Raw genomic sequence first — 23653 nt, 5'->3', positions numbered from 1 at the left:
AAGGAGAATAATTTCTTTCTTCCTTATCGTGCCTCTAGAAGGGGACCCATTACTGCTTATATTACTTACCTTTACCTAACATGGTAGAATGGAAAGACAACTAAGATGTCAGGGGCTTTCTTTGGTTTCTAGTCCAGGTTCTACTGACACTCTGATTTTCTTTTTTACTTTTTCTTTTTCCTTTTTTATTTTTTTTAAGGTGAGGCAACCCTTGGTTGACTTCACAGATTGCAAGGACCTTGTCAACTTACAGTCCCTTATTTTTTTATTTTTATTTTTTATGCCTACAACACCTTGTCTTCCTCGGTGGTCTCTCATCCAAGTCCTAACCAGGCCTGACCCTGCTTAGCTTCTGAGATCAGACGGGATTGGGCTTGTTCAGGGTAGCATGACCGTAGACTTGATTTTCTTAATTGTTGATGATATTCACTGTGACTACCTTTAACAGTTATTGGGAAGATAGAAGAATCAATATAGATAAGTTCTGAAAAAATTGTTATTTTTTATTGAGAGTTAATGACATTGATGAAGTCTTTGATCTTTTTAGGAGAAAATTTCTTTGCAAAAACAATTTGTTTAATGCTTCTGGTTACCCTTTTAAAATATAGTGTGGGCACATCAAATATACCTGCATGTTTGAGTTGGACATGTAAAAAGAATGCTGTACAATTTTTTCGACTATAAATCTTGAGACTGGGCACAATTTGTACTTTTGTGCACCTCCATGACTCATGTAACTATTGGAGTTTAATTCATTAATCGGCAGTATCTCCTACTTAATTTCATTCTCATTTCTCATCTCTTGGTTGGGAATCTGGTTATGCTTTTTGAACAGAGTTGATGTAAAGGAAAGGACTGGGGAGATAGTTTTAATCTTGAGGCCGTATAAAAGCTCTGTCTCTGGGTGAATTTCCACCAGTATTGACCTTTGCATTTTCAGCATACTTGTAAAGACTTTAGTTAAATCACAACGTAATTTGATATCAGTTTACTTCTGCCATATTAAAACATTAATTTGAAAGGTATTTCTCACTCAAAAATCAGGTGAATACAGATGGTTTGGTGCTAAGAGGCTGGTACAACTGTCTGACGCTGGCAATATATGGATCAGTGGATAGAGTGATAAGTCATGACCGAGACTCTCCACCACCACCACCTCCACCTCCACCACCTCCTCAGCCACAGCCAAGTTTGAAAAGGAATCCAAAACATGGTGAGAATTTCAGATTTGCTTTTGTCAGTTCAATATAGCAGGAAAAAGTAACCTTTTGAACCTGGCTTAAGACGACAAGATAGCTGTCCGTCTCCCATTCTTTCCTATAAGAGTTTCTTTTTAAGTTGAAGTGGTTACATTTTCTTTTACTTTGTTAGAATGTTTTTAAAATTGACCTGATTTTTAAAATTTCAATATGCAAGTGCTAATGTAATCCAGTGACTAATCATGGTTTGCTATCAAAATTATCTCATAGAATTGAAGAATAAGCAGTAAGTTTGGTATTTTGTTTTTGGAATACTTATGTTAATGGCATCTTTTTTTGGAAGTACATTTCAAATTTGTTCAGATGTCTAAATCTTAGCTAATGCAGATTTTCCTGTTTTTGAGAACCTTTTACTTATTAACTGGAGATAAGAAAAATGAGAAACTCCAGTAAACTTCAGTGCTTGTATAAAGCAGGCAGCTGGACTCATGTTTCTTAGGGTCTGTTTCCCTACTCCAGTATTACTGTAATCTGTTGAAATGAGATTCAGAAATACAATTTGAAATTATAATCGAGGTCGCTAGGGAAGAATCTTTTACTTTACAATTAGCATTTTATGAGCACAAATAAAATGGCCTTCGTTTCTCAATATTAATGTAATAGTATGGTGTGTGTGAGCTCTGCCTCTGATGGTGGACACACACTGTATTGTAAGCTCTTAAGTTTTACCCGCTAAGCACAGTTCATCTTACACTTTTTCTTTTAATCCTTTATTCTTCTGTGCTCATTTTTCTTTTTAATCAGACTGTGAGCTCTTGTGGACAGTGAGTATGTTTTATATTTGTGCCTCTAGTCTTTTTATTTTTTAATAAATTTATTTAAACTAAGAAAAGAAAAAAATGTCACTCATTTCTCCTACCACTGATCCCTCACCCCCAAATCTGACAACCACCAATCTGTTTTCTTTATGAGCTTGGTTAAAAATTTTTTTTCATATAAGAGAGATCACACAGTATTTGACTCTGACAGATTTCACTTAGAAAGTACCTTCACTATCCTTCCTTGTTATTGCAAATGGAAAGATTTCATTCTTTTTTTATGGCTGAATAATAATCCATTGTGTAGATATACCACAATTTCGTTATTCATCTGTTGATGGACAATTAAATGTTTCTGTGTCTGGCTGTTATAAAAAGTACTACAATGAACATGGGGGTGCCTATATCTTTTCAAGTTAATGTTTTCATTTTCTTTGGATAAATATCCAGAAGAGGAATTGCTGCATCATATGGTAGTTCTAATTTTAATTTTTCGAGGAACCTCCTTAACTGTTTTAAATAGGGACGCTTTACCAGTTTACATTCTCACCAACAGTGTACATCTTTTCCTTCACATTCTTGCCAACACTTGTTATTTCTAGTCTTTTTGATAATAGCCGTTCTAACAAGTGTGAGGTGATAGATATCTCATTGTGGTTTTGTTTTGCATTTCCTTGCTGATTAATGTTGGTTCCTCTTTTCATATGTCTGTTGAACATTTGTGTGTCTTCTTTGGAAAGATATCTATTCAGATATTCTGCCCATTTTTTAATGGATTGTTTGGTTTTTTTTTTTTTTTTTTTTTTTTTTTTTTTTTGCTTTTGAGTTATATGAGCTCTATATTTTTGGATTTTAGTTCCTTATCAGATATACGATTTGAAAATAATTTCTCCCATTCAGTTGATTGCCTTTTCATGTTATTGATGTGTGGGAGCTTTTTAATTTGATATAGTCTCGCTTGTTTATTTTTGCTTTGTTGCTTTTGCTTTGGTGTCGGATTTAAAAAAATCATTGCCAAGACCTATTACCACCTATTGTTTTTTTCTAGGAGTTTCTTTTTTTCAGGTCTTAACATTTAACTCTTTATTTTGAGTTAATTTTTGTGTGTGGTGTACGATAGTGGAATACAATTTCATTCTTTTACATGTGGCTCTGCAGTTTTCCCAGCACTATTTATTGAGGACACTGTACTTTTCCATTCTTACATTCTTGGCTCCTTTGTTGTAAATTAATTGGCCATTTATGTGTGGGTTTATTTCTGGGCTTTCTACTTCATCGATCTATATATCTGTTTTTAGGTCAGCATACTGTTTTTAATTATTATAACTTCATAATATAGTTTGAAATCAAAGAATGTGATTCCTCTAGCTTTGTTCTTAAGATTGCTTTGGCTATTCTGGGTGTTTTGTAGTTCTACACAAATTTTTGGATTGCTCGTTGTATTTCTGTGAAAAATGACATTGGAATTTTCATAGGGATTGCTTTGAGTTTATAGATGGCTTCGGGTGGTATGAACATTTTAATAATATTAATTCTTTCAGTTCGTGAGTACAGAATATTTTTCTATTTTTTGTGTCTTCTTTAATTTCTTTCGTTAATGCCTTGTAGTTTTCAGTATACAGGCCCTTTACCTCCTTGGTTAAGTTTATTTTTAGGTATTCTTTTTGTATAGAAACCTAGTTGATTTTTGCATATTGATTTTTGTATTCTCCCAATTTGTTGAACTTATTAGTTCTAACAGTTTTTCGATGGAGATTTCAAAGTTTTTATATACATATGTTACCTGTAAACAGTGACAGTTTTACTTCTTCCTTTCCAATTTGAAGGCCTTTTACTTTTTTTTCTTGCCTAATTACTCTGGCTAGGATTTCCAGTAAATAAACGTGGTGAGAGTCTGTATCCTTCTCTCATTCATTATCGTAGAGAAAAAGCTTTCAGCTTTTTGCTGTCAAGTATGTTGTGAGCTGTGGGCTTGTCATATATGGCCTTTATCGTGTTGAGGTATGTTCTCTCTATACCCATTTTGTTGAGCGTTTTTTACCATAAATGGATGCTGAATTTTGTCAAATGCTTTTTCTGTGTCTATTGAAATGATTATATGGTTTTTATCCTTTTGTTAAAGTGTTGTATCACATTGACTGATTTGAGGATATTGAACCATCCTTTCATCTCCAGAATAAATCTCATTTGATCATGGTATATGATCCATTTAATATATTATTGAATTTGGTTTGCTAATATGAGTTTAGAAGGGTTTTCTTCTCTTCTATTTTTTTGGCAGAGTTTGAGAATGATTACTATTAATTCTTTGAATATTTGTTAGTGAAGCCATTTGGTCCCGGACTATAGTTTTGGGGGAGGTTTTTGACTACTGATTCAATTTCCTTACTCTGGTATTTGGTCCATTTGGATTTTCTGTTTCATCATATTTCATTCTTGGTGGGTTGTATGTTTCTATAAATTTGTCCCTTTTTTTTGGGTTGTTCAGTGTGTTGCTGTATAATTTTTCATAGTAGTCTTTTATGATCCTTCATGTTTCTGTGGTATCAGTTATAACATTTCCTCTTTTATTTCTGATTTTATTCATTTGAATTCTTTCTTTTTTCTTGGTGAGTCTAGCTAAAGCCTTGTCCATTTTGCTTATCTTTTCAAAGAATGAGCTTGTAGTTTCCTTGATCTTTTCTATTGTCTGTAGTCTTACCATACTATCTGACATATATAGTAAATTTTCTTAAATTTATCAGTTGTTTTAAAATGGACACTTACACTTATGAATTGTATGCATGCATGTTTTTAACTTTTTATTTTGATGTAATTATAGATTTAGAAGAGGTTTCAAAGAAATGTACCAGGAAGTTCTCTGTACTCTCTCCTAACTTTCCCCAGTGTTAATATCTTTTACAACTGTGGTACAATACAAAACAAGAAAATCGGCATTGGTAAAATCTGCTGAGCTTGTTGAGATTTCACCAGTTCTACATGCTCTTCTGTGTTTGTGTGAGTGTGTGGCTCTCTGCAATTTTATATCATGTCTAGCCTTTACTAATAACCACCATCAAAATATTTGATTACCATCACAAGATTCTCCGATGTTACCTCTTTATGGCCATACCCATTGCACCTATCCCTAATCTAGGGCAACCACTAAATTGTTTTTTATTTCTATATCATTTATATAATTTATCTTTATATCATTTATATCATTTCATGAATATTACATAAACGGGTTTATGCAGTAGGTATCTTTTTGAGATTGGCTTTTTTCATTCAGCATAATTAATTTGAAGTTCATCCACTTTGCTGCAAGTATCAATAATTCATTCTTTTTTATTGTGGATTAGTATTACATAGTATGAATGTATCATAGTCTATTTAACTGTTCAATTATTGAAGGACATTTAGTTTTCAGTTTTGAGTGTTGCATATAAAGCTGTTATGAGCATTTGTGTACACCTTCCTGCAGGAAAATTAGTTCATGTCTCTGGGATAATTCATTATACTTTGGTATATGGAAAATAAGAAATTCTGACTTTCCCTAATATAAATAAATTAGCCTAATTTCTGTTGGATAGCAGAAGGAAAAGTTAATAAATCCTGAAGATGAAAAACTCAATCAGCATTTTTATCATGCATTCATTTCTCTATACTTTAATAATTTGAAAGTTCTTCTTTTGTCTAATAAAACTGTAGCCGATGGGGAGAAAGAAGATCAATTTAATGGAAGCCCTCCAAGACCACAGCCAAGGGGACCAAGAACTCCACCAGGACCCCCTCCGCCTGATGATGATGAAGATGATCCCTTGCCTTTGCCAGGTACAATTAAAATCAGCACTAGATTTTAAACTCCCTTGTGAACGTTAATAGTGCTTTTTGGTTAGAGAAAGAAAATCAGATGCTGGTAATCAAATCTTGATGCATGCTCCCTCCCTCTTTTATCCTGTACAATATTTCTTTGTGTTTTTCTGTTGGTAGGTGAACTTGTTAAAAAATCCCTTAATTCATTTGATGCAGTACCAACAGTGCTTTGAAAATAAAGTGTTAATGTGCTATACTGATAAGTACAGAAGTGTACCAGTGAAAATAAGTAGTATGTATTAGCAGAGAGAAAAGTCTTCATAGTTACTTAATAGAGAGAAAGAAGAAGACTATTTTATGGTATTAGAACATGAAATAGTAAATTCTAATTATAAAGTTGTGTAGTGTATACTCTTTAATATTTTCTAAAGACACTTTTTAAAAAAAAAATGGTACTTATGAGCTAAATCATTCAAAATGTCATCAATTGCAGTCTTCAGTCCTGCTGCCTCATGTTGTTTAAACCATTAAAATAATCTCTGCCTTGAGGACCTAAATAGACATTTCTCCTAAAAGGATATACATTGTAGATGGCCAATAGATATTTGAAAAGCTGCTCAAAATCAGTAATCATCAAATTAAAACCACAGCGAGATATCACCTCACACATGTCAGAATGGCTGTCATCAGTAAATCAACAAATAAGTGTTGACGAAGGTGTGGACAAAAGGGAACCCTTGTGCACAGTTGGTGGGATTGTAAATTGGTGCAGCCACTGTGGAAAACAGTATGGAGATTCCTCAAAAATTAAAAATAGAACTACCTTATGGACCCAACAATTCCACTTCTGGGTATTTTTCTGAAGGACTTCAAAACACTAATTTGAAAAGATGTATGCCTGTTCACTTGCAAAATTATTTACAATAACCAAGATATGGAAGCAGCCTAGACAAATGAATAAAGAGGTTGTACATAAACACAATGGAATATTACCCAGCCATTAAAAAGAATGAAATCTTAACATCTGGGACATGAGTGGACCTAGAGTTGATTGTGCTAGGTGAAATCAGTCAGACAGAGAAAAACAAATACTGTATAATTTCACTTATATGTGGAATCTAAAAAACAATAAATGAACAAACAAAGCAAACTCATAGATACAGAGAACAAACTGATGTTTGCAAAATAAGGGACTAGGTGAAAAAGGTAAAGGGATTAGTGTACCAATTGTCAGTTATAAGAGCAGTCATGGGGTTGTAAAGTACAGCATAGAGAATATAGTTATTAATATTATAATAACCATATTTGGTGTCAGACGGATGCTAGACATATCAGGGGACTCCCTTCACAAGGTATGTAAATGTCTAATCACTATGCTGTATACTTGAAACTAATATTATATGTCAACTGTACTTGAAAAGTAAATTTAAAATAATCTGTGTCTTAAAATTCATTTTTTCAGTGTCTGGTGACAAGGAAGAGGATGTTCCTCATAGAGAAGATTACTTTGAGCCCATTTCTCCTGATCGGAATTCTGTTCCCCAGGAAGGTCAATATTCTGATGAAGGAGAAGTAGAAGAGGAACAGCAAGAAGAAGGAGAAGATGATGAAGATGATGTAGATGTAGAGGAAGAGGAGGATGAGGATGAGGATGACCGACATACGGTAGACAGTATCCCTGAAGAGGAGGAGGAGGATGAAGAGGAAGAAGGTGAAGATGATGAAGAAGGCGAAGGTGGGTTATATTAGCTAGAACTTTTTGGTTTTAAGTTCTAGAACCTAACTTGATGTAGCTTTGAGCAATGCAGAGGGATTTATAACGAAAATAGGCGTTCGAGAAACCCAAGGATTGGAATGTTACCGGGCCTCAAGACTTAACCTGAAGTGGAATTTCCATCTTTGCTTTATGTTGCTAGTTTATTTTTTATCAACTAACTATTCTTTCTGTATTCACCCCACAGCTTTAAACTCTTTTTAATCAACCAGCTTACTTGGCTGTATCTCAGTTCCATTTCCAGTTTCCTGGGAGAGAGATTCTGTTTGGCTTGCTAGGTATCAGTTGCCCCTTGATACCATCAGCTTTGGCCAGGGAAGCAGGGTCATGCAGCAAATATACGGTGACTTAAGAATTTGGTGGACTGTTTTCAGAGTAAGGAGTGGTGTGAGCTGGGTGGAATTCCTAAAGATGCCTGCCACCTGGATATTTTAGCTAGAAGCTCAGGGAGAAAAAATATCAATACAGTGATATGTGATAGGATGGTGCGATCCTTTAATTAGGTTTTCCTTCTTTTGGAAGCAAAAAGTGAGAGATATTCAAGCTATTTAACTCTTAATTTGTCCAAGAAATGTCATGTAATGTTAAAGAATTTATGCAAAAATGACATAGTCTGCCTTGGATTTTTCAGAAATAGTGAAGGTGAGTGAGAGACATTTCAGTATCACAGAGGCTCTTTTACAAAATATAATTAGGTTGTGTGATACTCTTTTTTAGCTTTCCCCATTCCCAGATTATCAAGTATTCCTTTTAGATTTATTTTATTTAACTGACAAATAGTTAGGTTTAAGGCAGACTCTTTTCTTAATTAGAGGACATTTTTGTAGAGAAGGTGAGAGAATGAGGGTAGTTAATTTCTAATTTTATTTCTTTGAAGAAAAGATACCTGTAGCATAGTCAGGTGTAAAGGTATAATAGAAGACTTTGCTTATGAAGTTTTAATTTTATTAAAAATTATAAGTGTTGGTTATTGTTAATATGTTGAGGCAGAAGTTAATTTTGTTGGAGAAATTATTCTTATTTTTTGCCATACTATTAAATTTGATTAACCCGATTTTTTTGCATTAAACAATAATGTAATATTCAAATATTATTTAAACTACTTTTTAGGAGATGATGGTTATGAACAAATTTCCAGTGATGAAGATGGAATTGCTGACTTGGAACGTGAAACATTTAAGTATCCAAACTTTGATGTTGAATACACTGCTGAAGACTTAGCTTCAGTTCCTCCTATGACATATGATCCATACGACAGGGAGCTTGTACCACTTTTATACTTCAGCTGTCCATACAAGACTACTTTTGAAATTGAAATCAGTAGACTGAAGGATCAAGGTCCAGATAAAGAAAATTCAGGGGCAGTAGAAGCCTCAGTGAAGTTAACTGAACTGTTAGATTTATATAAGGAAGATAGAGGTGCAAAATGGGTAACGGCTTTAGAAGAAATTCCAAGCTTAATAATAAAAGGACTAAGTTATTTGCAATTGAAAAACACAAAACAAGACTCTCTTGTCCAGTTAGTAGACTGGACCATGCAAGCTTTAAATTTACAAGTAGCCCTTCGCCAACCCATTGCCTTAAATGTCAGACAGCTCAAAGCTGGGACCAAATTAGTGTCCTCACTAGCAGAATGTGGAGCTCAGGGAGTCATGGGACTGCTACAAGCAGGAGTGATCAACAGATTATTTGAGCTTCTGTTTGCTGATCATGTTTCATCTTCCCTTAAGTTAAATGCTTTTAAAGCTTTGGACAGTGTCATTAGTATGACAGAAGGAATGGAAGCTTTTTTAAGAGGTAGACAGAGTGAAAAAAGTGGCTATCAAAAACTTTTGGAGCTCATACTTTTAGATCAGACTGTGAGGGTTGTCACTGCTGGTTCAGCTATCCTTCAGAAGTGCCATTTCTATGAAGTCTTGTCAGAAATTAAAAGACTTGGTGACCATTTAGCAGAGAAGACTTCATCTGTTCCTAACCACAGTGAACCCGATCATGACACAGATACTGGACTTGAAAGAACAAACCCAGAATATGAAAATGAGGTTGAAACTTCAATGGATATGGATCTTTTGGAATCCTCAAATATCAGCGAAGGGGAAATAGAAAAGCTTATTAACCTCCTGGAAGAAATTTTCCATTTAATGGAAACTGCACCTCATACAATGATCCAACCTCCTGTTAAGTCTTTCCCAACGATGGCACGTATTACTGGACCTCCAGAAAGGGATGATCCATATCCTATTCTCTTTAGGTAAAACATTTTTGGTTTTGGGAAATATATTTCACAAATCATTGGAGGCAATTTTATGATTAATTTTATCTGTAGATAATGCATATCTGTAAGGATATTTGAGATTTTAAAATAGAGAGTTGTGAAATGAGAAGTATGTTACTGTGGGTAAGCTATATTTTGTTAGTATTTAAAATAATAATAGCGGCTTAAGTTAAAGATAGTGATAATCTACAACAGTGCTTATTAAGTATGCCTATGAGCAAGAGTAATTGAGAAACTGCTGAATTGCTTCTAGGATGGTGGTGCAAGAGGATGCTATGGGAAGGAGAGAGCTTTTCAGTGTGAACCTCTGTACCTTATCCCTCTAATAAATACTTTGCAAGTAAACTTTATATTTTCCTTACTTAATTTTACATCTTGGTTAAGGATATCTTTAAGGTTCTTTTAGTACTTGTTTCTACCATCTAACTCTCTAGTTGTTTGTTAATACAGTTTTACCATTATTAGGATCAACATCCACAATATTTTGTTTTAATTTTTGAGACTTTTTTTGGCTTTTGCCTGTAAGTGATTTTTGCTAAAACTATGTATACTAAAAAATGGTTCTTGGATTTGATTTAAAAAATGATGAGTATGGTAGTATTAATTAGTCAAATGCTAAAAATTGATAATTTGAAAAGTTTTTTTCTAGAGTTACTAATTCATATTTACTATCTAGATAAATCTGAATATGTTACACATTTTCTGTAGTATATGTCCTATATTTTTCCCAGATACATTAATTCAGATATGCCATGGGTAAATTAGGACCATGGTGAAAAAGAAACATATGATAAGTAGCCTGGAAAGACTTTAAAATCAGGGTTGATCCTGGAAAGATAAAACTTGTCAGCAGTTATTTATTCAACATCTGTTAAATGCAAACTAGGAAAAACTTTCACTTTTCTTTGGGCTAGTGTAGAGAAGACTTGCTTCTTACATTATTTTTAGTTAAAGCGCTGTTTTACTGAAGGTAAAGATCATGGCCATTAAAATTTTTACATCTCCTGTCTAAAGACCATTGAGTAAATAAAGAATGTTTTGCCCTAACTTGACATAGAGCAATTAATTTTTCCACAGGTATCTTCACAGTCACCACTTCTTGGAGTTGGTTACCTTGCTCCTGTCAATTCCAGTAACAAGTGCCCATCCTGGTGTGCTGCAAGCCACAAAAGATGTCTTAAAGTTTCTTGCACACTCGCAAAAGGGTCTTCTGTTTTTTATGTCAGAATATGAAGCAACAAATTTGTTGATCCGAGCTCTGTGTCACCTTTATGATCAAGATGAAGAGGAAGGTCTCCCGTCTGATGGTGTTATCGATGATGCATTTGCCTTGTGGCTACAAGACTCAACCCAAACATTGCAGTGTATTACAGAACTGTTCAGCCATTTTCAGCGTTGTACAGCCAGTGAAGAAACTGACCATTCGGATCTCTTGGGAACTCTTCACAATCTTTATTTGATTACTTTTAATCCTGTGGGAAGATCAGCTGTTGGCCATGTTTTCAGTCTTGAGAAAAATCTCCAAAGTCTTATTACATTAATGGAGTATTATTCTAAAGAAGCCTTAGGGTAATTTTCTATTTACTCCTTAAATTTTCTATTATATTGGAAAACTACATCACTAATGGTCTAGGTTCTTAAAAGAAGGTTTTGCTCTGAAAGTAAAAACTACATATTTTTTGCATAACACATAGCATGTTCATTTAAGGATTAGAATGACAGAATGACAGAAATCTCAAATGTAAGATGTGGCTATAAAGCAATGAAGCGGGTCTTTTAGCAGCTTCTTCCTGTTTCCCTGTGGTGTTAACAAAAGATTGCAACTATAGTACTGCTGATTTGTGTGGAGGAGAATCCTAAGACACAGGAATGTACACCTTATGCGTAGTGATGACTGTCTTGCTCTCTTCTGCCTTCTAAACTGTTCATGGTTTTTTAGTTTCAGAAGTGCTTTGACTGGTGGGGGGCATTGAGAATGAGATTAGTCTTAAAAAGCCTGTCTGGTAGGGCAGAAGGTTTTAGTGTATAAAAAGAGAAACATGCTTTTCCTAGCACATGTCACACAAAGCAGTGACATCCAGGTAACTGGTCTCACAGTGGGGTCTTGATATAACTCCTTGAGTGATAGTCTTTTAGGGAGCTTATAAAAGGCAAACAGTGGTTTCTATGTCTAGCTGTGTCTTAACAGTTCTGGAGTGGAAGACTGAGTGATGATGGCAGTAGATTGATTCATCACACTTGTTCATATTTATCCAGAGTGGACAAACATTTTAAAGGAGACCAGTGAAGTGTACTTCATAATCTTTAATTGCTAACGAGGTATACATGTTAATATTTCATTATTATTCTGATCTTATTTCTTAATAGAACTTCACTTTCCATTGTGTTAAATGTGTTTTGTTTATATATTTTTAAGTAGTATTTTTGGGTGTATTGAGATGAACTTTTCTTTAAAATCTGATTTCTTGTCTTCAGGAAGTTAGGTTTCATTGTAAAATTCCTTGGTCTCTTTAAAATCAAGTAGAAAAATGTTTTAAATTATTCCTAAAAATTGTTTTTGTACCGAAAACTTTAAAACCTTATTTTGTTTCAGTGATTCCAAGTCTAAGAAGTCAGTAGCTTATAATTATGCATGTATACTTATTTTGGTGGTGGTTCAGTCTTCCAGTGATGTCCAAATGCTAGAACAGCATGCAGCATCTCTCTTGAAGCTTTGTAAAGCAGATGAAAATAATGCTAAATTGCAAGGTATGGTACTTGAAGTTATTTTAACTATTTATGATATGTAAAGGAAAAAGCTTTCGAATATATATAATTAGTACTTTATCATATTTTGATATACCTAATAATACTCTGTTTTTCACTTCCTGAAGGTATTTTATGTAGTGTTCTTAAAAATATTTTTAGGGAATTGTTGAAAGTACCTTCCTTTTTCTGGAAAGTCATGGAAATTGGTGGTCGGTCGAAATTTCTAATCAAAATGGAAGAAATAGTTTCAAGACGAACTCAAAAGTTCAGTTTTGTGTATAGTTTGTGTATTTCTGAGTATAACTTAGAAATCCTCCATTTGTGGTTAACAATATGTGCTATTCTTAAAAGTGAAGAATAATATAAACATTATATTCTAAAGCATATAAATATGTTGAAGTTTATGGCAAACCTTATGTTGGCAGTCTCGAAAAGTTTAAGGTATCTAATTATAATTTTTTATTTTATTTTGGTTGTTGGCTTTCTGATTTTACTAAATAGAAAATTTGAAAACATTGAATATATATTGTAAATGGCATATGGCTTTTCTTTTTAATTCTAAATTTTATTGGTGATACCACGAGTAAAAGTTGGGTGGTAAACTCACTTTGCATACTGGAAATGTTTTATCCTAAAGTATGCCTTTATAAAGGGCACACATCATCTTTAAAGGTATTATTAATACTTAACTACATATTCTGGACAGTGGAAACACACTTGTATTTGTTACATTATTTATGTTTTTCATTTGAACAATATATTCTGTGTATATGAAAGTTAATTTAAAAATAACATAAGAAAAATACTTAGTTGTATACAGTTGTAATTCCTCATGCAGGAGTGTAGAGCTAAGGAAAGCATTAGTACCATTTTCAGTTTCTTTTAGTCATTCCTGTAAAGTGTCTGGAACTGGTATATCACTTTTTGTATTAGAATGCTTTTAAAAACATATTTGGTATAAATATAAGTGTTATACCATAGCTTCTGGGAGACTTTTCGAGTTTAGTTGTGGTAAGTTTATTTCATTAGTGTTTGTTTTATAAATAAAGTTTGCTGTTATTATTTTGGGATGATAGTATACTTTTAATTTTATAAAGGCAAATTAGGAAAATGACAGAATTTAAAATTAATATTAAGGGAAAAGGCACTTAGTAAATGTTTCCCCAGGGATTTGATCTTGTTAGATATTAAAATATTTTGTGCATACATTTTTTAGAGTGTGGGAAGCAGTGATAGCATTAGGTAAATAAACACTGTTACGAGTTTTTCAGCAGTCAGTTTTATAAAGTTTTTTAATGTTGCATAAAAATTCAGTTTAATTAGATGGTACTGTTTAAGGATATAAACATTGTAAGTTTTCAGAAACCAAATGCTAAGAGTGGTCATTTCTTATTTCTACCAGTGTAGTAGGGCAGGGGTCTCCAACTCCTGGGCTGCGGACCAGTACCATGGCCTGTTAGTAACTGTGCTGCACAGCAGGAGATGAGTGGTGAACCTTCATCTGTATTTGTAGCTGCGCCCCAGTGTTAGCATCACCACCTCAGCTCTACCTCAGATCATCAGACATTAGATTCTCATAGGAGCACCAATCCCTGGTGCCAAAAAGGTTGGGGACCGTTGTAGTAGGGCATTTACATTTCATTTTAAAGCTTTTTTTAAAGGATTAGATGTAAGTTTATCCCTGTGTGAAATTTAGATTGTTGAAATCAGTATAGATCTGATAATGTTTTTCTTCGGAAAAGAATACCTTTAACTTCCTTTGTTACAAAGGCTTTTATTTTAAAATATTATGTTATAAATTATCTTTTTGTTTTTAAGAACTTGGCAAGTGGCTTGAACCTCTCAAAAACCTTAGATTTGAAATTAACTGCATTCCAAACCTAATTGAATATGTTAAACAGGTAAGTGAAACTTAAAAGTGCCTGATTTTATGAATTATGTGGTAGTATATTATAATACTGCATTCAGTCACTTATGTAGATAATGCAGTAGTTGTTATGAGTACTACCTGATTTATTAGACTTTGTGGGTACAGATCGGTACATGGATGAAGATGGGTATGTGATTGTGCATATACATTGTGTGTATATATGTGTACACAGCCCGGTGTACTATAATGCTTTCTACTACCAGATTCCATCCTCTGTTTTTCTCTCAAATAGGGAAATCTCTACTATTTTGATGGTATTTACAAAAGTATTTTAAAGTTAAATGCTGTGATAATGTAACACATAATTGTTTCAGTTAAACTTTAGTGGAAAAGAATATTCCTCAACATTTTTAGATGAAACTTGATGGAGTCAGTTCCAGATAATTGCAGTGGGGACTAGTTTAGTTTTGTTAATTTGGGATAGTCAAATCTGCAATCAAAGTAATTTATAAAAGTTGGAAACTGTAAAATTAATAATATTACAGTTAAAAAATTTATATACAATTCAGGTAATTTATAATGAAAAATCAATTAAAATCATTGCATTGTTAGTTTTGAAAGTTAAAATTTTTTTTTTTTTGCTCCTTAATACAGTGTGCAAGCATAGGAGGAAGGAGCTAAAGGTGCTCATAGATGCATAAAAATGTCAACCTAGAGAGGCAGAATGGATCTCGAATTATCTTTTTTCATTTAATAAATATATATATATAGTCTGTGTGTGTGTGTGTGTGTGTGTGTGTGTGTGTGTGTGTGTGTAAACCATCTTGGTCTTGAAGTTGAAATGAGTGTTATTGAGTTATTAAAGTAATATATGTAGTTATTGTTTAATCCATTGTTATTCTAACCCAGCAACAGTACTTTTTGGGTTTATTTGCTTCAGAGTTTTCTTCATTGACTCGTCTTTCCTTATCTTCTATGTTTACACCATCTCTTCTGAAAATACTTTTGCATCATATAGTGCCCATCATATTCTTATGTGTTCCTTACTCTATGCCACAAGTTGACATCTGTAGGTTTTTATTACATTCAATCTTTAGCAGAAATACATTAGTGTTCTGTAAATTTAGATGATCATATGTTCAGGGTACTTGTTCATGGTCAGGAGAATATATAAGGTGTTTAGTAAATATCAGATGACTTGGGTAAAAGTATTTAACCAGTAAGAAACTCTTGGTTAAAGACTGAAACTTCATTTTGGTTCCCTGCTGCCTTATGTAATTTGTGGAACTATTGAAAGGTAGCATGGAAGAAGAAATTAGAGGAAAAGATAATCTTAGGTGGGAAACTATGAGGGAAAGGAATTATTTTATTTTTTTCACCTCTGAGATTTAGAAACAAATAGTAACATTTAAAAATGTTATGTCTTGGACATGGTTCCGTAGCGTAGCGGTTAGCATGTCTGCTTTACTCACAGAAGGTCCTTGGTTTGCACTCCAGTGGAGTCACAGTTCATGGTCTACGGCCATGCTACCTTGAACAAGCCTGATGTCGGATATTGGAAGCTAAGCAGGGTCGGGCCTGGTTAGTACTTGGATGGGAGACCACTTAGGAAGACTAGGTGCTGTAGGCATAAATAATAATAAATTTTAAAAAATAATAAAATGTTATGTCTTGTTAATTTTTTAAACCATCTATATGCTGCTGTGTGGAAACTACAAAAACAAAGCAATTTAAACATAACTGTTGCCAGGAAACATAGCATGGGTAGGTGCTAAGGACAGAGGCAACTATGTCTTTTAACTCTAGCTGTGCCTCTATTGGCCATTATAACTAGACTCCTCTGGTATCTGCATTTAAAAAAAAATGTATGTTATGTAGTGCTAAAACATTCCCTGTTGCTTCCTCAGTTTCGGAAGAGGTTTATTATCTACAAGGCTTTGTAAAATCAGTCATTGGTTCATTTTTGGGAAAGAAGATGTATAGAAAAAATACACAAAAAGGATCTATTCTTAATACAGAGTCTCATACATATCTGTATGTTACCTCTGTTTTAGTCAGTGCTTTTTAATACACTTGTACTTTGCACTTAATTCATTTTATTTACATAATATCATATATGGTACAACATATGTCAAAGGTTAAATACCTCTGTAACTTTATTAGCCTTATTTGTATTTTAAATTACTTAAGAACTTTAAAATGATGTAAGTACTTAACTTGAAACTCATTTTTAACTAATACTGTCACTGGAATTTCTCTTAATCTTATAGGTACCAAGAAATTAAACTTTCTGTTCATTTTTATTTTTAAAGAATATTGATAATTTGATGACCCCAGAAGGAGTGGGCCTTACCACTGCTTTGCGTGTTCTCTGCAGTGTGGCATGCCCACCACCCCCAGTTGAAGGTAATGTAGCTACCATACTTCTAAAATATTTTTTAAGCCTAGTATAAATATCATTTATTACATAAGATATTCAGAAATATTAACTGATTATTAACATAAAAGTAATTAGTTTTACTTTTACTCTTTTCTTATGTACAGGCCAACAGAAAGATCTGAAATGGAATCTTGCTGTTATTCAGCTTTTTTCTGCTGAAGGAATGGACACCTTTATTCGGGTTCTGCAAAAACTGAACAGTATTCTGACTCAACCTTGGAGGCTCCATGTCAACATGGGGACTACCCTTCACAGAGTTACTACTATTTCAATGGCTCGCTGTACACTTACTCTTCTTAAAACTATGTTAACAGAACTCCTGAGAGGTGGATCCTTTGAATTTAAGGATATGCGTGTTCCTTCAGCACTTGTGACTTTACACATGCTCCTGTGCTCTATCCCTCTCTCAGGTCGTTTGGATAGTGATGAACAGAAAATTCAGAATGATATCATTGATATCTTACTGACTTTTACACAAGGAGTTAATGAAAAACTCACAATCTCAGAAGAGACTCTAGCCAATAATACTTGGTCTTTAATGTTAAGAGAAGTTCTTTCTTCAATCTTGAAGATTCCTGAAGGATTTTTTTCTGGACTCATACTCCTTTCAGAGCTGCTACCTCTACCATTGCCTATGCAAACAACTCAGGTATCACTTCCATATAACATGCATCTTATAAATGATGGCAGTAACACTTTTTAAAAAGCCAGTGATTTTGTTAAAAACAAAAACAACCCTCATTCCCTTCCCCTAGAAAAGACATAAAATAACTGGATGAGGGTAAGAACACTGAAGCAGGTTGGTCATTAAGAAAATATGGGGGTAACATTTTAAATAAATTTTTGTTAATGTGAATTTTATTATGCTGTTATGTACACTTGTACTTTTGTTATTTTTAAATCTTTTTTTTTCTTTAGCATGTGTTAGCATTTGCCATTAACTAGGTTGCTTCACCAGTGGACTCTGCTGTACTACTGACTGCTAGCCTGAGAACAATAAGTTTTTTAGATGCATTGAATTGAAGCAAATGTTTAATTGTATAATAGAAGATTAAATGTTTTAAGCATGCACTAAAGATGTTCTTTTCATAACAGTTCTTCCTGAAGTTTTTGTGACTATAAATAAATATTTTAAAAAATCTACGAACACACACATTATACTTTTTTAACAGGTTATTGAGCCACATGATATATCAGTGGCACTCAACACCCGAAAATTGTGGAGCATGCACCTTCATGTTCAAGCAAAGTTGCTCCAAGAAATAGTTCGCTCTTTCTCTGGCACAACCTGCCAGCCCATTCAACATATGTTACGGCGTATTTGTGTTCAATTGTGTGACCTTGCTTCACCAACTGCACTTCTGATAATGAGAACTGTGTTGGATTTGGTTGTAGAAGACTTGCAAAGGTATTTTCATTTTGCATTAAAATTTTTTTTCAACCTGTTCTTAAAACAGATACAATTTTTTCACTTAGAATTTGGAGACGAGGATTAAGAATGCTCATTTAATATATACATATAAATAAACACATAAACATATACACACATAGTATGCATACGAGTAAGTATAGATTATTTTTAATTAGCAAACTTTATTTCATTGTGCAAAATGCCTTGAAGGCCTTAATTTTGGGTGTTTGAAAGGTGAACTATACTCTGATTTAAGAAAATATATTATTGAAAACAAATTTATAAAATTTTATAGTAATTGTAAAATTACAGAGAAGTTGTCATATCCAAGAAATGCAATGTTTTATACAAGATTGGTCTATAAGTTGATATGTGTTAAAAAAATATTGCTTTAAAATCAAGAACTTTGTTTACTAAATGTATTGATTTTATTTCAGCACTTCAGAAGATAAAGATAAGCAGTATACTAGCCAGACCACCAGGTTGCTTGCCCTTCTTGATGCTCTGGCTTCACACAAAGCTTGTAAATTAGCTATTTTGCATCTAATTAATGGAACTATTAAAGGTGATGAAAAATATGCAGAGATTTTCCAGGATCTGTTAGCTTTGGTTCGGTCTCCTGGAGACAGTGTTATTCGCCAACAATGTGTTGAATATGTCACATCCATTTTGCAGTCTCTCTGTGATCAGGTATTTATAGTTATTTTATAAATTTATTTTATAAATTTGTGTGTGTGTGTGTGTGTGTGTGTGTGTGTGTGTGTGTGTGTGTTTAAAAGCTCTTGATGTAACTCCTAGTTCTGAACAAGGAGATCTCATCTGTTTTGTTGTTATTGCTGTTGTTTAGGGAGATAAATTTAACTAGTGAACCAATGATAAAATGGTTTGGTGCTTCACAGCTTCCTATTGGATTTGTATTTCACAGGTTTCTCTGAAGAGCTCTTTCTTTTTCTTTATGAGATTGTATCCTTGGATAGTTGCTTTACTTGCCACTGTATTAGTTGGGGTTGGTTATGTCTAGTGTGTTCATTTTCCTTCCAATTATACACCAATGCATTCTTGAATTTTATAGCTTTATGATCGGTTGAATTAAAATACATTTTCCTGTTAGGACAGCCTTTGAAGACATCACAGGCTACTACAATTTTAGTGTGTTTCAGACTACCAAAAGTAGTGGTATTTCTCTCTGCTGTTTCCATAATTGACTTCCAGTTTATAGTTCCATACTTTAATGAAAATCATTTTAATTTTGAAAGCCTATTGTGTTTGGGATCTTTGGAGATTTCCATGCTAATGGCATTCTAACTTATTAAAATGATCCTGCTATCTAATCATAAGATGTGATTTTTCTTTCAGGCAGAATATTTTTAATGGGTCCAGTGTTAGAAGATTATCTTTTTCTAGCTAACGAAGAAAATTCTTTTTAGTTAACATTTAACACTCAAGTCAAGGAGGAACAATTTTGGTGGGACTTGTTTTCACAAAAAGAGAACCTGGTAGAATATAGTTTTGGACCTGATAGGGTATTTTAGGTCCTTATGGCTGGTGTTTGTTATATAATCCACATTAGCTTTTATGACTATGCCGAATAGCATTGTAACAGCCTAGCTGCTTTAATCATAGAGACTTCATTCTTGGCCTCACTTTGTTATATTTCCCTTGTGATTCAAGCTTTGCTTTATAGCTTTAACTCAAGTTGAATACTGGTTTGCAGTATATTAAGTTATTAAAGACAATGAGACGTACCTGAAAATGTTCCTATAAAATCCATTTCTATAAAAAAAATAGTGACAGTTTTTAGTCATTGTTAGCTAAGCTTGCTTGGTATTGAAAAACTCGAAATTTAAAGGTATATGAAAACTAGAGGAAGATAGTTGGAAAACTGTTTAACTTTATATGCTTTATCCATCCCTTTTTGTGATATTTTAAATTCACATATGAATATATTTATTAAAATTTATTTCTCTGAATGCCTTCTTTATAAATTTAAAAAATATGATGAATGAATGAATAATACAGTGAATTCAAAATATTTTAGTACCAAATGTACTTAACCATTTTGAGATACACCCTATACTCAATGGCAGTACAGAAGGAAAAAATTTTAAACAGATGTTCTTTTAAAGTAAAAATATTGTAAGGTCAAATGTTTAACTATTCTTTAGGTATGTGTCCTTGTATTTTATAGGAAGGGAAAATGACTCTTTTGTTCCTAATGTGTTTGAATCTGTGTTTAGGATGAGACAGTAACAATAATATTTTGATGAGATGATTCACTAAGTATTAATTACTATGTATTTTATGTACTTCTGAAATAAAAATGCTTAGTGTTGGTGTTAACAGTTAAAAAAGTTATTTACTCCTTTCCTCCCTCACAGGATATTGCACTTATTTTGCCAAACTCTTCTGAAAGTTCTCTTTCTGAACTGGAGCAGCTATCCAATTCTCTGCCAAACAAAGAATTGATGGCTTCAATCTGTGACTGTCTGTTGGCTATGCTAGCTAACTCTGAGAGCAGTTACAACTGTTTACTGACATGTGTCAGAACAATGATGTTTCTTGCAGAGCATGATTATGGATTATTTCATTTAAAAAGGTAATGCTTTATCTAATTTAATATACTTTGGGATTTAATTTTTCACTGTCACCCCCTCCCATATTAATTTATAGCTACTTTAGAAAGTTGAAGGTGTGATTTCTTTCATATGGAGAAATTTTGTATTTATGGAAGATTCGTTAGCAGTGGAATGTGCTAATAATAAAATCTTTAGGATTAAAAATATAAATTGAATAGATAGATAATGTGGGCATCTTAGAGTATTTAAGGAAATCTTATTGTTCTAAGGATGTTAATTCATGCTTTAAGATATTTGTTTTGTTGATATATTCACAATTAGTCCAGAGGTGATGATAGTGTGACAATAAGGAGTCTAAAGCTAAAAGTGCTGATTCTTTTTTTTTTTTTCTTTTTTTCCCCCACTAGAGGAATGGCTGAGATGAAATTGATTTGAAATGATATAACTATCATGCTGCTCAGTCTCTCAAATGTAATGTCTGCTCTTGTCTCTCTGTTCATGCCTTCATCTTTTTCTTTGTGCTATTAGGTAGATTTCTTTGGGAATTTGTAGAAGTAGGTAGGATTATGAGATAGAAAGGAAGAGGACACACATATTGTGCCTTTCATTAATTCTTATAACATTGGTTGAAAGCTCATGTTCCAAGTATTATGTTTGGTGCTGGCTCCTACCTTCACCACCTCTTTGTTTCCTCTCCTGTGTTTTCTTTCTGAGTTTGTAGCATCTTCTCAATATCCAAGTTTTCCTCCTTTCCTCACTCCCCAGTCTATTACTAGAGTCTTTAAATTTTACTTCTTGAATGTCCTTTTTCTTGTTGCATGGATATTTATTCTATAGCCTTTAAAATTCACTTTATACACTACACTTTCAAGAAAGCCGAAAAGCTTTCTATAATCCCTTCATTACTTTCTGGGTTAGGTGCTCTCACAAACATACTTTGCATCTCTCTCCATAGCATTATATGAGATGTTTTTGGCTTTGCTAGATTTATGTTTCTGGTCCTTTTTTTAATCTGTAATTTTTTCCTAAGTCTCTTAACCTATTCTCTTTACGCTCTTTGGCTCTGCTAAGCTCCAAGTAACCCAAATATCTATTTGACCTCTCTCCTTGGCCATCTAATGGGCATTTCAAACCCGACAGATGTAAAGCAGAGCGTTTGATATTCCTGCTTCAAACATGTTTCTGTCTTTCTCATCTCAGTAAATGTTGTCACTGTCTACACAAGTGTACTACCTAAACTCCAGGATTCTTGTTTTTTTTCTTCACTCCTTACATCCAGTTCACCAGTAAGTCCAATGGATTATACATCCAAAATATATCCTGAATCTGATCCCTTTTCTCCACCTTCATAGTTGCCGCCCTTGTCCACTTCACTGTCATTTCTTGCATAACGCCTTGGAATAGCCTCTAGTCTGTTCTCTTTGCTTCCACTATTGTCCCTGTAAAATTCTTTCTCTCAGCACTGACTGATTTTTTTTAAAACAAAACTGATACATGTAATTGTTTTTGCCTAAATTCTTCTGATAGCTTCCAGTTGTAAACAAATAAAATCTACTCTCTATAATGGTCTTTAAAGTTCTGTCCAATCTGGCCCTTTGTTATTTCTTTGACTTATATCATAGCTCTTTTATCCTTAGTTTTGCTCTCTGTCAAGCTCGTTTCTATCTCCAGACTTTTTTCCTCCCCAAAAAGTTTACCCCTATATCCTTCTAGGACTTATTTCCTCACTTTGTTCAGGTATCTGTATTATATATTTCCTACCTAAATACCTGTCTAAAATAGTCTATTTTTTGTCCTTATTTCTTATCCCTGTTTATATTTTTCACTATTTATACTGTTTGACATTGCATTATATAGGTTTCTTGTTTATATGTTTATCTCCCTCATTGAAATATAAGTTACATGAGGACAGGGAACTGTCTTCTTAACTGTACTCCCTCCAGCACCGAGAAACCTGATATATAGTAGGCACTATGAAGGAATAAAAATGAATACTAGATTCATTTGATGCACAAATATTTATTGATTGTGGTCTTTGAACCAGACACTGTTCTGGTACTGGAAAAAAATTTTCCTGCTTGCTTGGTGCTTTCTTTCTACTAGAAGTAGACAGACAGTAAACATGTAAAGAAAATACATAATATGTTACAGAAAAAGTAGGACAGTGGGATAGTGAGTGCCAGAGTGAGCTTTGGAGTTGTCATTTAAAATATGGGGAGATGATTAGGGAAGTCCTTACTTCCTAAAGGAGGTGAGGAGTAAAACATGTTAATATCCTAGGGGAGAACAACTGCAAATAGCATGCCTTACATGTCTGAGAAACAGCTATGAAGCCATGGTGGCTGCCCTTGGAGTGAGTGAGGAGAAAAATGATAAGGCATAGTGTCAGAGAAGTAATATGAGAGTAAAAGGGGGGCAGATCATCAAGGGCCTTTAGGGTTAATATAAGGACCACTGCAAAGTTTTGAGCAGAGGTATAGCATGATCTGGCTTTTATCTGGCTTTGTTTAGAAACAGGTCACTATACACTTTTACATAAAGTCCTCAAAACTCTTAGGCAGGGCCCACTTAAAAATTTTTTTGAGATCATTTTAGACTTAACAGAAGACTTACAAAAACAAAAACCCTTCACCCAACTTGTATGTAATATCTTATATAACCATTGGATATTTATCAATACTAAGAAAGTAACCTTACATCCAGTTAATATTATTAACTGAAATAGAGAACTTTAATCAGTTTTTTCA

General features: G+C 33.5%; 1 protein-coding gene across 2 annotated transcripts in view; it reads left to right on the top strand.

Moving 5' to 3' along the window:
* Nucleotides 1–23653, top strand: part of VIRMA (vir like m6A methyltransferase associated) — a 55486-nt gene that overhangs the window by 14441 nt on the left and 17392 nt on the right. For both annotated transcript variants that reach the window (XM_016156057.2, XM_016156056.2), the window contains exons 5-16: nt 1045–1213; nt 5708–5830; nt 7275–7547; nt 8697–9837; nt 10939–11430; nt 12455–12609; nt 14428–14510; nt 16792–16885; nt 17024–17568; nt 18092–18327; nt 18768–19020; nt 20709–20926. In XM_016156057.2, the coding sequence (XP_016011543.2) occupies nt 1045–1213; nt 5708–5830; nt 7275–7547; nt 8697–9837; nt 10939–11430; nt 12455–12609; nt 14428–14510; nt 16792–16885; nt 17024–17568; nt 18092–18327; nt 18768–19020; nt 20709–20926 (3782 nt within the window). The remainder of the gene's footprint in view (nt 1–1044; nt 1214–5707; nt 5831–7274; nt 7548–8696; nt 9838–10938; nt 11431–12454; nt 12610–14427; nt 14511–16791; nt 16886–17023; nt 17569–18091; nt 18328–18767; nt 19021–20708; nt 20927–23653) is intronic.

Source organism: Rousettus aegyptiacus, unplaced genomic scaffold, assembly GCF_014176215.1.
Source record: "Rousettus aegyptiacus isolate mRouAeg1 unplaced genomic scaffold, mRouAeg1.p scaffold_m13_p_15, whole genome shotgun sequence".
Classification (NCBI taxonomy): Eukaryota; Metazoa; Chordata; class Mammalia; order Chiroptera; family Pteropodidae; genus Rousettus; species Rousettus aegyptiacus.
The sequence above is the reverse complement of the archived record's forward strand: the minus strand, read 5'-3'. Positions and strand labels throughout refer to the sequence as shown.